At 42.7% G+C, this 14,860-nt stretch overlaps 1 protein-coding gene and 1 long non-coding RNA gene across 3 annotated transcripts; one reads left to right on the forward strand and one right to left on the reverse strand.

The window, feature by feature from the left end:
• Nucleotides 1-3,012: 3,012 nt before the first annotated feature.
• On the reverse strand, nt 3,013-4,057 carry LOC112269425. 2 transcript variants are annotated; one of them, XR_002961273.1, is made up of 3 exons: nt 3,827-4,057; nt 3,380-3,727; nt 3,013-3,263 (listed from the first exon to the last, which is right to left on the reverse strand). It is a non-coding gene; the product is annotated as an uncharacterized LOC112269425 (long non-coding RNA). The 2 variants fall into 2 exon arrangements; XR_002961272.1 differs by having other exon boundaries at nt 3,380-4,054.
• An 8,651-nt stretch (nt 4,058-12,708) lies between these two features.
• LOC112269387 lies at nt 12,709-14,568 on the forward strand. Its single transcript, XM_024456062.1, has 6 exons — nt 12,709-12,885; nt 12,979-13,083; nt 13,614-13,781; nt 13,863-13,935; nt 14,042-14,081; nt 14,181-14,568. The coding sequence occupies exons 1-6, from the start codon at nt 12,709-12,711 to the stop codon at nt 14,566-14,568; spliced, it is 951 nt and encodes a 316-aa protein (XP_024311830.1).
• Nucleotides 14,569-14,860: the final 292 nt, after the last annotated feature.

The following is a 14,860-nucleotide window of genomic DNA, read 5'->3' on the forward strand; positions in this document are numbered from 1 at the left end:
CAAAATTTTAGCTGCAATTTTTAGAATCGCGCACAAAATTTTAGCTGCAATTTTTAGAATGCACATAAAATTTTGCCCGCAATTTTTTTAGATCGCGCATAAAGTTTTAACTGCAATTTTTAAAATTTGATTGCTATTATTTTTGTTGCCTTTTTCTTTTCTCAAAACACACACACGTACACACACAGACACACGCACACACACAGAGTACTGATCAACACACACAGCAAGCACGCACACATACAAAGTACCGATCGGACGTTATGCATGTAGCGATGGAGAGCTAGCCGGTCGACTGAGAAATATTATTTCTCAGCCGACTGAGCCCTAGCCAATCCCCAACAATTAACGGCGCAGCCAAGCACGCTTAACTATCTAGTCTACTATGAGCGGCCAATATTACTGATTTCGATAATAACCAGATTAAAGTCCTTGCATCTTTGCTTCTCATCCTGAAAACTCACATCTTAAGTTAGCGTCCTTTTAACTGTGAACCCTATTTTTTATGAAATTGTTTAAACTTAGCAACGCCACCTTGTGCATGGATTTGTGAATGCATGTTCCTGCCATGAATTTTAGTAGTGGAATGTACTATATACTTAACAGCAGCATGCATGTTTGAGTTTTTGTCTGTTCTAATTTAATTTAGATAAGACAAGTGTGTAGTCTAACCTAACAACACCAGCATGTATCATATTGGTAATTTATTTTCTCACTGTTGAACTAAAACCACGACAACAATTATTGAACGGAGGGAGTACTTGTATAATTTGCCCTTGTGATTTGTTTCACTGCACAAAAAATGGCGTCGTATCTCCTGCATCCGGTGCTTTCCCAGCCAGACCATTAGCATCATGCGACACGTGAAATCCAAAGCAAGACAAACTTGCAAAAAACCGCCCGCCTGCTAGCTTTGACTAGCCTATTGAGGCTGTGTGTTTTACATCAATCCATCCCCCTTTGCCACATCTTCCTATCACGATGGCTCCAAAAACCACCTGCTCCGCTGCTCGTGAGCTGCCGCACGTCTTCAAGTTCGTTAAGGGGATCGATCCTGCGTGACGGCGAGAAGCGACGACGAACGGCCGCAAACTCGAGATTTTCATTCATTCATCAACTGCAACACCGAGATTTTCAGGTATTGGTCCACGGGAGCAACCTGGCCGACGTAAACTAATCAATTCATATGGCATAACCTATCCATGCAGATGAATCATGAAGGATTTTCAGGTAATCTGATTGGATGCAGCTATGACAAGAAGAAGATTTCAACTGTACGCAACAAGTTGGGAGATCTAATTCCAAGAACCAAACAATCCGATTGAGGCATGGACTTTTTAGTATCAAGTGTGTTGAGCACCCATGGATATACCATGAGAGTTCAGAGGGGGTATGTTAATAGGCTAACGATCAACCTCACCATCCTACAGTACAACATGATGTCCTCTGGCCTGTGATGATCAGCATTCAGCAACCACATAGTACTCTTTGTCATCACATTCCAGCAGTTAGGGGTCCCATCCTTTGGGGCTGGGAAAGACAACAAGGTGCCAGCTATATTATTCAGGCTAGCTAGCATGCTATGAAGTGACATTGATGTACCTGCTTTCTTCCATTTGTGCACCATTCCGGGGATTCGGACAACAGGTCCATTGACTAAGTACAGGAAGAAAAGGGCTCTGGGCAGAATCAAAGTTAGCAGCTAGCTAATCCATTTGGCATGGAGGAAAGCAACTCCAGTAGCACCGCACTTTATTTGCGCTTCCCATGTTAACTTTTAACTTTTTGGCAAGAGGGAAATTCTGGGGCCTCATGCATGCATTGGCTTCACCTGGGCATGCATGAACCAGCAAACATGGTTCATACTTGTGCGGTGTGCCACACTTTTTGTTCACCTGAGATAAGGGCTGCTGCAGGCAGGTATGGAAGGAAGCCAGGGAAAGAGGAAAGGACAAGACGCTCGGTTCACTTTGATGATGCGTTGTTGGTAACAGAAGCCATGATTGATGAATTTGTCAACTAGTAGCATCCATGAACGCACGCACTGGCAACTCAGCTACTCCGTAGGTGGTTTCCAAGCAGAGCCCAAGTCATGTCTCCGTTCCTATATAGCCCAGCCCATAGTACTAGTACTGTACTACATATTCATGATTACGGTCTCATCTCCAAAAACCAATACAGATTACTGTTGGTAAAGTATTTTTACATATTTTCATTTATAAACGTAACTAGCCTTAACCAGATGGCAGGATTAATACTACAGGCGCGTACCCGGCGCCTAAATTAATCAGGATGTCGCTTAATCAAGCACGTATAGGTCGGGTCACGACGAGCCTCTGAACCAAATGGTTCCTAGAGCAGTCAAGAACACTAGGCAAGAGGAATATGCGTCATTTATTGGTTGCAACGTTCTTACTAAATGACATCCATCCACCAAATGATGTTCGGTCCGTTGGTAGAAGTAAAAGAATAAGGAGACTAGGAGAGCAAAGGAGATGGCTGGGGAAGAATAGGAAAAGAAGAAGCAGAAAGAAGCCAAGGTCAAGGCACCACGCATGTGCAAGACATGCAAGCAAATGGTGTTTCATGATAGTCGCAATTGTCCAAGCAACAATGATAAAGGAAGAAAAGCCATGAAAGATGCAATGTCTTAATTTATGTAATGGATGAGAATTTTCGTTTTGTCCAACTGTTTGTCTTATTACTAGTAATATACCATTTTACTTGATATATCCAATGCCTGAATTTATGTAATGAAGAATTTTCGTTTTGTTTTGTGTTATTCTGTATCACATTTGACATGTCCTTAATTAATTTTTATTGTATTCAGTAAGACCACACAATGCGCATAGCCTGGATCAGGTTTCAGTAAGTTCACAGTAATTTCAACGTAAGGTGCATAGCCTGGATCAGGGTAGCTTATAAAATCATTGAATCACTGAATCAGGTCAATTACTATGACGCTCTATTATCACTGAAATCAATGTTTCACATAAGCCTGATTCAATGATATTACTATGGCTCTCCATTATCACTGAATTATCATTGAACTGAACATTCACATAAGCATACATACAAGGCCTCAATTACCATGGAGTGATTAAGTGATATTGAGTTCATGTAAGAACAGCTCAAGTTGCCAATAGAAACTAGACAATAAGAAATTGTTTCTTTCTGAAATTACCATTCACAACAACTTCTTCACTTCTTTCTGAAAGATCAATATTCACCAACGATGTACAATCACGTCCTGTACCCTTGAGCTACATGCACACACAAGATAGAAGAATTGCAACGTGTATAAGCTTTTCCGGAAGAAGATCTGCAAGTACTACTAAACACACAAAACAAGAACCATGCACGGACGCTGGCCACGAACCTGTACTGGCCGCGGCAGACCACGCTGGGGCCGTCAAATGGCATCTCGCTTCCGGCAATGGCAAGCGCGGGTGGATTTTCCGGGGATGCATCTCTTGGTGACGACTGACGGACCATCTCGCCGGCTTGGGGAAGAGCCAACATAGGGATTTGACATAGGGATTTGGGGGTGATTCAGTTTGTGATGCTTTGGATGTTCGGGGGGTACTTAGGAAAATAAGTAGGCTAAACGCAGGCGCTTCAATGCAAAATTTGCTGAAATAGAGCAGATTCGTGAGATGCTAATCGTATGGCTGGAGCGCACCGGATGCAGGGATACACTAGCCTGGCCGGATGCAGGAGATATGCCCTGTGAAGAAGAAGAATGTCAATAGGTTTTTGGATGGTATCTACACAAGCAGAGACAAGGGCGCCATCAAAGGAAGAGCAATTAGTGAGATGCTGCTACCCGTTTGCAGTTAGTTTCAGAATCCTCCCGGGCATGAATTGCGTAGGCCATTATTGATACTTTGATATGCTGCACTCAATGGCAACCACTCCAGTACACCGATTTCACCCGCCTGCGAAGTCAGATGACAGGAGCGATGCCACCGACGATCTCAGCTGGTCACCGGTAGCGACCCACTGCACACGCATCAGCTTCTCCCGATACGAGGTGACCCTTTCTCCTTCCTCATCTTTTTCCTAGCGAACTGTACTTGAAGTGTCTCAGTTAAGAGCCATGTAGCCGAAAAAACAGTTCGACTGTACTGTGTATAACCCTCTCTTCATTCCAGAAAAATGTTGTTTTTGACTTTTTTTTGGGGGGGAACGTTGTTTTTGAGTTTTTTTTTTGGGGGAACGTTGTTTTTGACTTTTCATAGTGCAGTTTTCAGGATCAATCTTGATTTCTTTTTAAATAGGAATAATTTTCTCTTGTTACTACTTGCTCTCGTAAATGAATGTTCTTCATTGCTCTCCTTATTCTGATTAGTGACTGGTCTCCTTATTGTTTGTGTCAAGACAAACAAAGCTTAGTTGATCCTTTATACTGTATTTTGTACATTGTTCAGTGGACAATGGGGCTGTGACGGAACTAATTTATGGACTAGCAGAACATGATCTACGTCCAATGAGCCTAGGATTGTCCCACAGTTCGTCTAGGTATAAGCTGAAGTTCAGCCCTGAAAAGGTGAGGATCCAATACGACTACGAGTCACAATTCAGAATGGTATGGTTGGCACTTTCCAAAGCTCATTTCTGTAGGTTGATGCTATGATCATTCAGGCCATTGGCTTGCTGGATAATCTTGACAAGGAGTTCAATATTTTATGAAATGAGAGTGCATGAATGGTAAGGTTGGCACTTTCCAGAGCTCACAAAAATTGTTGCAGATAATACCAATTACGCGAAAGCTGGGAAGCTGATGAGCAATCATGTCAATGCAATTAACCTTGATTTCTCGGAGGTAAGTTGTGTTCATGTGCCCAAAATTTTGTTTCTTTGTACCTAAAGCTTGTTATTTAAGTGATATCTTTCGATTCTTTTAGATACTAGCCGAAGAAGTGGAACCTGAGCTAAAGGAGGCAGCTGCATGGATACAAAAGTTAATGATCTCCAATTAAACATTAGGGAGCTCTGTGACTGATCAAGTTTTGGCTTTCTGGGTACAGATCCCAACTCTATGACTATCTAAAAAGTATGTTGAACACCATTGCTTGCGGATTGTAGTGTGATCGCTACACCATGACACCTATTAAAGTTGCTCAGTGAGAATTTTTTTAATAAAAAGCAACTTACTTAAAGAGAAATGTGATTTGAAATAGATGCTTCTTCTATAACGCGCGTGCACGGGCGCACTTACTAGTGATCCGAAGGAGGTGATCCATATGTTGCTCGACCTAGATATGAATAAGAGAACTAGATGTTTAATTGTTTATCCCTCCTCTGGAAGTGGTGGTGTGCTAGAAATAAGGTAAATGCGGGTGAATCCACATGCGGTACTGCTACTGTCGCTCTTCTGGCTGGCCGATGCGCGGCGGAGTATGGGCAACTTCATGCTGCACAGAAGGAGCCGACGAGGAGACCCCAGTGCTGGTCGCCCCCTGTTGGTGAGATCGTAAAGATCGATATTTATTATGGTAGCTTTGCCGGAGGCGCTGGGGGCTGGGTCTTTGTCATTCGGGACCAAGAGACGGAGATGTGGTTGTGTCGGGGGCAGGTCGGATGGACGCCTTACAGGACGCTCTCCAAGCCGAAGCAGAAGCTTGCTTACAGGCTATCACCACTGCCCAAGCCTACGGTATTCCGATAGCCAACGTGGAAACTGATGCCCAGCTGCTGGTTCACGCCTTCAAAGGTTCAGACCATGATCTGAACATCAACGGGATGGTGTTTAAAGAGATTCGGTCCTTTATTTCTCTAACTTTGTTTCTTTGGATATTATGTACTGCCCACAGGCGGCGTTCAGCACAAAGATGGTGCATGAGCCCCAAGCCATTAGGCGTCAGCTTCATAGAATGAGCCCCAAGCCGTATGACCGGGCGATGTTCCTATCTTTCTTTGTGTGCTCTGGTCGCAAGCGATTTTGCTTCGTACCCAGTTAATATAATGTTGGTCTTCCGGTTCAAAAAAAAAACTAAAACTAAACATTAGGTCCGTGAATAACTCAACTGAACATTAGTCAAAAGGCCGCTGCTGACTATTCAGTAAGATCACGATATGATTTGAAGGGCAAAACACGAATTGTGAATCACAACAAACTTTCTAATTCAGACCTCAACATTTACTAATTCCACATAACCATATAACAAAAGGGCGGTAGATAAATAGAGGGGGGCAACTGTTAGACAATGACAACCATATAAAAAACATAAGCAAACTAATTGCTATGCTTTCTTATGATGGTAGCATATTTACACAGTTCAGAATTTACTGAACCGTGCTAAGAGGTAAAGTGTGTTATCGCAATACGTCAACACAGAAAAGCAACAGAAAAAAAATCCAAGCTCTGGTAAAAACATTTATGCCAGGACGTTTCTTCAACATAATGCAGCTTGGGGGGGGGGGGGGGGGGGGGCATACAGCTTTGCCTTGATAATACAAGACAGCGGAAAGCGCAAACTACTGCCGGGATAGGTGCCAGGAAGTTTAAACAAAGTCATCCTCACAAAACTAAAAACAACAGGTAGATTGCAGCCTCCAGCATGCACTACCAAACAGAAAAGAACAAGCACGCCTGTGCTTTAACATAGTAGTTCTCAACACGATAAGTCCATAACCATGAGACCAACAGATTCAGACATTAGTAATTCTTTGTTGGTGCAGATTCCAACCATGCCTTGACTGAGAATCTCGGAGGCCACCAATTGCAATAACTGTGCCCCCAGGAGCATCTTCTCCTTCACCTCACATCTCTGGAGTCCCGCCCAAAACTTAAACCAGTAGCACATAAGAAAAAAATAAGTTAGCAGGGTCTCTTAGAAATTTGCATTGAAAACAGGCATCATTCCTTGTTTTCCAAATTGTCCAACATAAAGAAGAAATACCAATAGACATTAGCTTTCTATGTTCAATAGGGAAACTATACACCCGCCACACATTTGTTTCGTCGAATCTGGCACCTTGCTGATACCAATGGCGCAGCACACAAATCTACCTCCTAATGAGAGATCTTCCTTTCTAACTAGTACTAAGTTTCCAATCAGACACAGTACTAGGCAGCAAAAAAAATACGAGAAAGGAAACAAACTTGTATGTCATATAGAAAATCTAACCTATTTTATCCATTGCATCAATCCCAAGGTCTAGTAACTTTCCTGCCAAAGAAATAATTCTCGACGCCAATGTAGCGCAGGACAATGCTCCTTCTGCCAGGAACATTTAGTTCCTGCTGAAAGTACGCCAAAAGATCTCCATAAAGAGTGTCCCACATAAGGTCAACATCCCTTGAGTTATATCTGGCACCACCAATATTTATAATATGTCTGTGGGAGAAGACATGACGGCCAGTATCAAACAATTCCTGCTTGGTACCATGGTGGATCCTGTTTTGGCGCCCAATATGAATCGCGTTGTGTTTCAAGCATTCAGCAAGATAGTAGTTCTTCAGAGCACAGAGAAACCATCTCTTATCAAGAGGAATTTTATCAAGAATCTGTCGAATCTCTAGCTTACGGAGTTCTGCATGTATAGTCTGATGAAACTTAAGATAAACAGATGCTTTGTTGTCAATAGGAAGGAGAGATGTATGAGTAACGATCAGATATCTCATTTTAAAACCTTGCGTTTCCATCATGTTTAGCAAGAGATTATAATCATTTGGAGCTTGCTGCGCCATTTCCTCACCCACAGATAGAACTGTCAATCGATCGAACATAGCAACCATTTCTTCAAAATCTTTATCAATTGCTTCTTTCGATGCAGGAATAAAGCAGAAAGTTCCTTTAATGAAGGAAAATCTGCCAGCACTGTCTACAGCTAAAGTACTTTCTGATATCTCTGTGAAACAAACCCCAGTATCATGATATTCATCCATGTTGTGAAATAGCAATGCATACTTGAGAATATTCTGGACCACTCTGGATAATTGGAGAGTGTTGGAAATTGGTTATGCATATTTGAGAAGATTCTAAAATAGTTTTGGATATTAAAGGAGAAGATATTTACAAGAAGCCATCTAGTGTCATGAGAGAGGATATGAATATTCTAAAAGGCTTGAGAGCTTACTTGAAGAGTGTCGCAATTTACCATGACAGGACCTAGTGAGGGTAAGTTTCAAGAATGAGTGAGCATTCTCTAGAACTAGGATACATGTAGAGTATTCTAGAGAATTGTAGTGGGATGTACCACATGGTCTTGTACAAGTATAAATAGGGGTGTTCCCCACTTCATAGGTGTACCACAATCACCACAAGTAGTGTATCACCACACCAAATAGAGAAGTGAGCTACCATGGTAGGGTTGTGTGTAGGGTAGCCACTAAAGAGAGTGTTGTACCAACATTGAAATAGTGAATAAAGTGTTGAGTTCCCACAAGTTTGATATCTCAAATAGTGTAGTGTACAAAGGTTCTCAAGAGTGGATGTTAGGGTCGTCGTCCGTAAAATCTCTACAATCCACAAGTATGATAAGGTTGTGAAAGGAGAACTTTGTTGCTTCACGGAGCTTCACAAACTTCTTGCTTGATTGATCACCAAGGATAGTAACATATTTCAATACTGGATTCATTTTGAAGTAATGGACTGGAGAATAGTGTAGCATGAATGCAGTATCGGTAATAAATTCTTCATAAATAACACAGAAGGGGGTGAGATATTCAAACCTAATAAAGAAAACAAGAGTAATACACTCAGGGTGTCATACAGAAAACACTAGGAATAAACAGTGGAATAAATAACTTCATATCCGAATTGCATACTGCATTTAAGTTTGAAGCTTACTTCGCACAAGATTGTTGGCTTGACAAAGCTTCAAGTTCTGAAGATGGGAGGCCTATCAAGGGTCGTTTCAGTACCACGGAACCATGCCGCCAATAACGAGGATAACGAGGAGGCCATCGCAAATCAGTGCTCTTTACAGAAAAGTTCCTGCTCTGCACCGAAAAGTTCCTTCTCGGCACTGTGAAGTTCCTGGTTTTGCTACTCCAGTTGGTAATGCAGTGGGATGGGGGTGGGGTGGGGTAATCCCAATAGCCCACATGGCTTGAAGTGTGCGAGCATCACTAGTCATCAAGAAATTCAATGATTTTCCAATGGATTGCTGGCTATCCTGCCAAATTTTCACATTGAGCTAGTAACAGGATAGCTTATACATAATTGCTAGCTTAAAATGAACACTTAGCAATGCCAAACTAAAAAGATTAAGCCACAGAAAAGATCTGAAGATGGCCATGAACAAAAGAGATATTAAGTACTACCACGCTTTCAGACTCATCTGAGTTGCCCTGATCTTGATGAGTCCATTCTTCAAGTTTTACATGAGGTAATAAAGCATGTTCCTTGTTACGATCACAGGGTACACCCAGACAAGAGGTACATTTAGAAGCAATCTAATGCCTACATTTAGAAGCAATCTTCCATAAATATGTCAACCTTCCAGCCAAGCAAAATAAAAATAGTGGTAAACAGATACCTTCATGGATCTCCAGAGTGATCTGGGCAATAGCAATGCTGGATTTTGAATCCCAAACATAGTACCAACACACCTACATGCAGAAACAAATGCAAATATGACTTCGGGTGAGGATAATCCATAGAAAACCACATCCGTAGGCGAGGCAAAGACAATAGTTACGTCCACTCTGGTGCCTTATATTGACCACATGTTGACATGGACTCTAAAGGACTCAGCCTAACAATGGTAGGGACGATACATGCGTTAAATTACTCTTCATAAGATATAAAGGAAACCAGTTGGAGCCTACATGAATGCAAGACAGCACACAAATAGCTCGAACTGTTACAGATATGAAGCGATAGGAGCATCACGCGAGGCAGGCCAGTAAACAGTAACTAGACTTAGTGGGGGTGAATTTTATAAAGATTATAGATGCCAATATACCTAGGGCTTGTTGCCAGAGCTCCAGTCAGGACATCTTGTCCAGGTGCAAATGGACCAATGTTGGCCAGATGTTTGGTTGTCCCTGTCAAACCGGCCCAAGGACCATGTTCCACTCTGCATGGAGCAAAGGAAATTTAGCACCGGATTGGGAATTGTTATGCTGAGAGGAACTGAAACAACAACAGACCTGGATAAAATGTAGGAATCCCCAGCAATGAACTTTTTGGGAATGCCTAGCAAATATGGACACGGTCAATCCAACTAGCATATATTGTCATGATTCTACCAATGTAAAACTGGCATGGACCGAAGGATAATGAAAAAAGTTACTGTGTAAGATGCGGAAGAAGAAATGATGCATCATTAAAAATCCTCTGCCTAGAGCTCCCACTAATAGGCAACTTTGTGATGTCCTGTCAAATAAAACAAATAAGCCAATGCCACATGAAAATGATAAGAAAAAATAAGGTTCTTAAGTGTGCTTAAAGCCTTAACTCGGATGATCAAAGTGGCGCACTAATATATATGACCCCAATTATTCCCAAATCCCTAATCTGCAGGTACTGTGTCTAACAATTTTAATGCAATCTATCAACCAATTGCATCTATACGGTTCAATCCACTGCATCAAGTCATAGAACTTGCATCATGTCGAAACATCACATCCAGTGTTCGCAGATCAGAGGAATAGATGAACCTTCCTCGACGAAGCACAGGAACAGGGCGATCTGGTGCGGCCACAAAGCCACGGAACGAACAGAGACCGCCGGGCGCTGACGCTGGGTAGTATCTGCGTGATCCGCCGCGCGCCGCTGGAATGTGGGACGAGGACTAGGTTGGAGGTTTGAGTCCATGCCGCGGAGGAATGGGCGTTGGCACTTGGCAGCGGCCTCGAGCTAGGTTTCGTTGGAGTTGGAGAGCGGTAGGTCGATTTTCGGCTTTGGGAAACGGGGTCAACAGGCCGTCTTAAACCGGGTGAGAAGGAACACACTGCACCCAGGGCACGAGCTAGCAGGCTGACTTCTCATTTTATTTTACTTTTCCTAAGACCGAGCCTCCATTTGTCCATTTAGGGCATGTCCAACAAGGGTACTTAGCAGGTAATTATACTCTCTTTCTTACTTTTTGGGCTAAGGTGGAACCAAAAGTTAAAGAGATGGTTTCTCCTGCAAGATACCACTACTACACGGGTACCGAGACTATAAAAGAGGATGACAGTGGGCCTGCTAGGAAAGAGAAAAGTATAAAATAAATATCCTGTATATAGTAAAAGAGAGATCAGATTAAAATAAAGAGATAACTGATGACATGGACCCTATGTACGCGTGCTTTGTTGAAGATGCCCTTAGGACATCTCCAACAAGGTACGGTCAGGAGGTACTATAACTTCTCTCTTACTTTAAGGTGATGTGGAAGAGAGATGTTGAGGTAAAAATAAGAGATGGTTTCTTATACAAGATACTACTACTACACGGGTACCAAGACAAGAAAATAGAATGACAGTGGGCCTACCAGGAAAGAAAATAGTATAAATAAAACATCAATTATCTAATAAAGGAGAGATGAGATTAGAGGTGAGAGAAAAGTGATGACATGAACCTATGTACCCGTGCCTTGTTGGAGATGCCCTTAGGCTCGTTTGCTAGCCCAGTTTCCTGAAGGGATCTCGGGCGTTTCCCTGGGTGAGAAATCCGCGAGCAAATTTGACCCGGGGCAGCCCACGGGCGTGTTTGGCGGCCCATGACGGGGGAGGTATCCCTGCCTTTTCCACGGCCCTCCCACGGAGGAAATTTCCACGATCGACGACGTCGGAAAGAAATCCCCGGCTCGCTCTCGTGAAGCGTTGGAGCGACGCAGCTGCCGGCGACGCGGAGCGATGCCCCCGCTGCCCCCGCCTTACTCCGGCGACCTTGGCGACCGCGAGCGTCCCTGAGCCCGACCCCGACGCATCCCTTCGGTGATCGTGACCGACCCCGACGCCTCCCTGCAGCGACCGCGAACGACCCGGACGGCTCCCTCCAGCGACAGCGAGCAACCCCGACCCCTCCGTCCGGCGATCTCGAGGCTCATCTCCCCTCTGACGCAGCAAGATCTGGAGAGCCCTTATCGTCCCCACCCTCCTCGGTGAGCACAAATCCCCTCCTCTCCACTAGATCCAAACAAGTTCTGAGTGATTATATTCTATATTCTAGATCTTGGTGACATATTTTTCACTGCTCTTGATTAGTGCTTTTGTTCCTATGGACGAGTCCATTCTCTGATGCATGGTAGAGTCACACAAAAATCGTAATCCATGTTGCTGATTTGTGTGGAACCTGTCCAATTACTGAGATGTACCTGCATTCCTCAATGCTGATTTTCTGTTTTTACATTTCAACTATTAAATTGTTTTTATTCATGCTGTTATTGTTATGATTGCATTAATTTTGTTTCTTGTTGAGTATATATTAGTGATGGGTTCTAGAAGGGATATAATTAGAAAGTTTATGCTTGAAGAAGAAGAAGAAGAAGAAGAAGAAGATGATGAGATCTTTTTTGTCTTGGTTCCCACTTTATACTCTTGCCTTTATGAGGAAAAGCAACCCGTCCACACATCATCTCTTCCCGGTGCTAAAAAGGTGAAGGAAATTTTAGAAGGACATGAGATTTGGTCTAAGGTTGAATTTCGGATAGAGCCGGAGATATTTAGGTCTATATCAGATTTTCTTCAAAGTGAGCGTTTATTAGAGGGCACACCTTTTCTTAGTGTTGATGAGCAGTTCAGAATGTTTATGTATTTGATTTCGCACAATGCCACCAATCAAGACCTGCAAAAGCAATTCCAACATAGTGCCGAAACAGAATAGGAAGTTGAAGGAGATTTTCAACTTAATTCCAACTCTTGTCCAGAGATTTGTAAGGGTTCCATCTTCAATCCATCCACACCCAAAGATTGTGTCGAGCCCTCGTTATTGGCCTTATTTTCAGGTGAACCACCATGCACATATCCACATCAAAGAATTTTTTCAAAGCTTCTCCACATGGATTTCTAAATCTGCCAAGTTTTTTATTTATTTGCAGAACTGCATTGGTGCTATTGATGGAACCCATGTCCCCATCACTATTGCTGATGAAAAAGCTCCCCCATTTAGGAATAGGAAAGGGACCCTTTCCCAAAATGTCATGGTAGCTTGTGATTTGGATCTAAACTTCACATTTATCTCATGTGGGTGGGAAGGGTCCGCTTCAGATGCGGGAGTTCTTCGGTCTGCTATTAGCAAAGGGTTTCGAGTGCTAGTAGGAAAATTCTATCTTGTGGATGGTGGATACGCAAACACACCATCTTTTCTTGCCCCATATAGAGGTGTCTGGTACCATCTCAGTGAGTTTAGGAGACGTCGCTCATCTCACAGTGATTATGCTAATTATAAGGAGCTATTCAATCATCGACATGCACTTCTTCGTAACCATATTGAAAGGGCAATTGGTGTTCTGAAGAAACGTTTCCCTATTTTGAAAGTTGGCACTCACTATCCAATAGCATCCCAGATTAAGATACCAGCTGCATGTGCTGCATTCCATAACATCATTAGAAGTCAAAATGGTGATGAGGCATGGTTGGATCACCAACCACCTTATATTCCACCATCAGCCTTTGTTGATGTTCCGGAAGGAGATGATGGCAACCAACATCATGTTGAGTCAAACAACCGAAGTTCCCGTTAGCTCGTTTCACAAAGCAGCAGATTCAAGAGAAGGAAAAGGAGCTAAAAGGAAACTACAAGGCAGTTCGAGACGTTAGGAAGCAAAGTGGAGTAGGCTGGAACGAGTCCCTTTGTATGATCATTGCTGAACCAGATATCTGGGAGAACAAACTGGTGAAGGTAATTACCTTTCAGTTTCTTTGGAGAAAAAATTATCATGCAGCGCCAATGCTAACCATATCTTATTGTTGCACTCAATAGGACTTTCCCAAGGTGAAAACATTCCGCTCAAAGCCATTTACTCTCTTCAATTCATTGTGTTCACTGTATGAAGGTAAAATCGTCTCATAAATTCTTGTTGTAGCTTTCTTCTCCATACAAATGCAATCTGTAGTGAACTAATATTTTTGTTTTGACTTCTTTCTTCTTATTTGGAGTAGGTAGTGTTGCCACAGGAGATCTGAACTTTGTCTCAGTTCAGTAGGTGGCTCAACATGTGGATCTAACAACTGATCCAATTTCCCCCACGGACTCCTCTGCCAATCATCATGGAAGCTTAAACCCTTTTTCATCTACCAGTTTGGATGGTCACATGTCCTCTACTGACTTGCATGGCCCAGAGGCATCAAGAAGAGAAGATGCTGAACCTACAACATCTGCGCTCAAAGAAGAACCTCCAAAAAGGAGAAAACAAAGTCAAGTTGCTGTGGTGCTTGAAGAATACTTGGACTTCAGGAAGAAGCAGTCTGTGGTTGAAGAGATCAAGGAACCAAAGCCAGATGAGAAGTTTTCAATTGCAGCATGTGTGTCTACACTAGAAGAAATGGAAGGCTTAACAGATCGGGAGAAAGGAAAGGTGTTGCGGCTTTTCAAGTGCCAGCAGAATCGTGAAAGTTTCATTAATACCAAGGTCGCAAGTGTTCGCCTTTGTTGGTTGAAAGAAGAAATTGATGCAGCAAGAACATAAGGTACGCTATTGATTAAGCCGAGAAGTTTCCAATTGCGAAATGTCAAGATATTTATTTTTGTTATTGTTGTCAAGATATTCACTTCCATTTGCTATGCTGCTTCATGTGTTAGCTTTGGTTATGATACTTCCATTAGCTTTCCCTGGATTCAGTTAGCCCAAATCATATATTTGACTCTGGCATTTGAGGAAGAGATTTGTCAACACGAAGCAGTCCTCTTCTAACATGATTCTGCATTACATAGCTGATGCTTGTGCCTGTTATATAGTTGCTTGTAGCTGATGGTTCTGC

Source organism: Brachypodium distachyon, chromosome 5, assembly GCF_000005505.3.
Source record: "Brachypodium distachyon strain Bd21 chromosome 5, Brachypodium_distachyon_v3.0, whole genome shotgun sequence".
Taxonomy (NCBI): domain Eukaryota; kingdom Viridiplantae; phylum Streptophyta; class Magnoliopsida; order Poales; family Poaceae; genus Brachypodium; species Brachypodium distachyon.

Excerpts from the sequence above, each read along its gene's own strand:
- LOC112269387 (XM_024456062.1), top strand. The coding sequence starts at position 12,709 with ATGCCACCAATCAAGACCTGCAAAAGCAATTCCAACATAGTGCCGAAA. Across the intron at positions 13,782-13,862 it reads GGGAGAACAAACTGGTGAAG|GACTTTCCCAAGGTGAAAAC; the intron begins GTAATTACCTTT and ends TGCACTCAATAG. Across the intron at positions 14,082-14,180 it reads CTGAACTTTGTCTCAGTTCA|TTTGGATGGTCACATGTCCT; the intron begins GTAGGTGGCTCA and ends TTCATCTACCAG.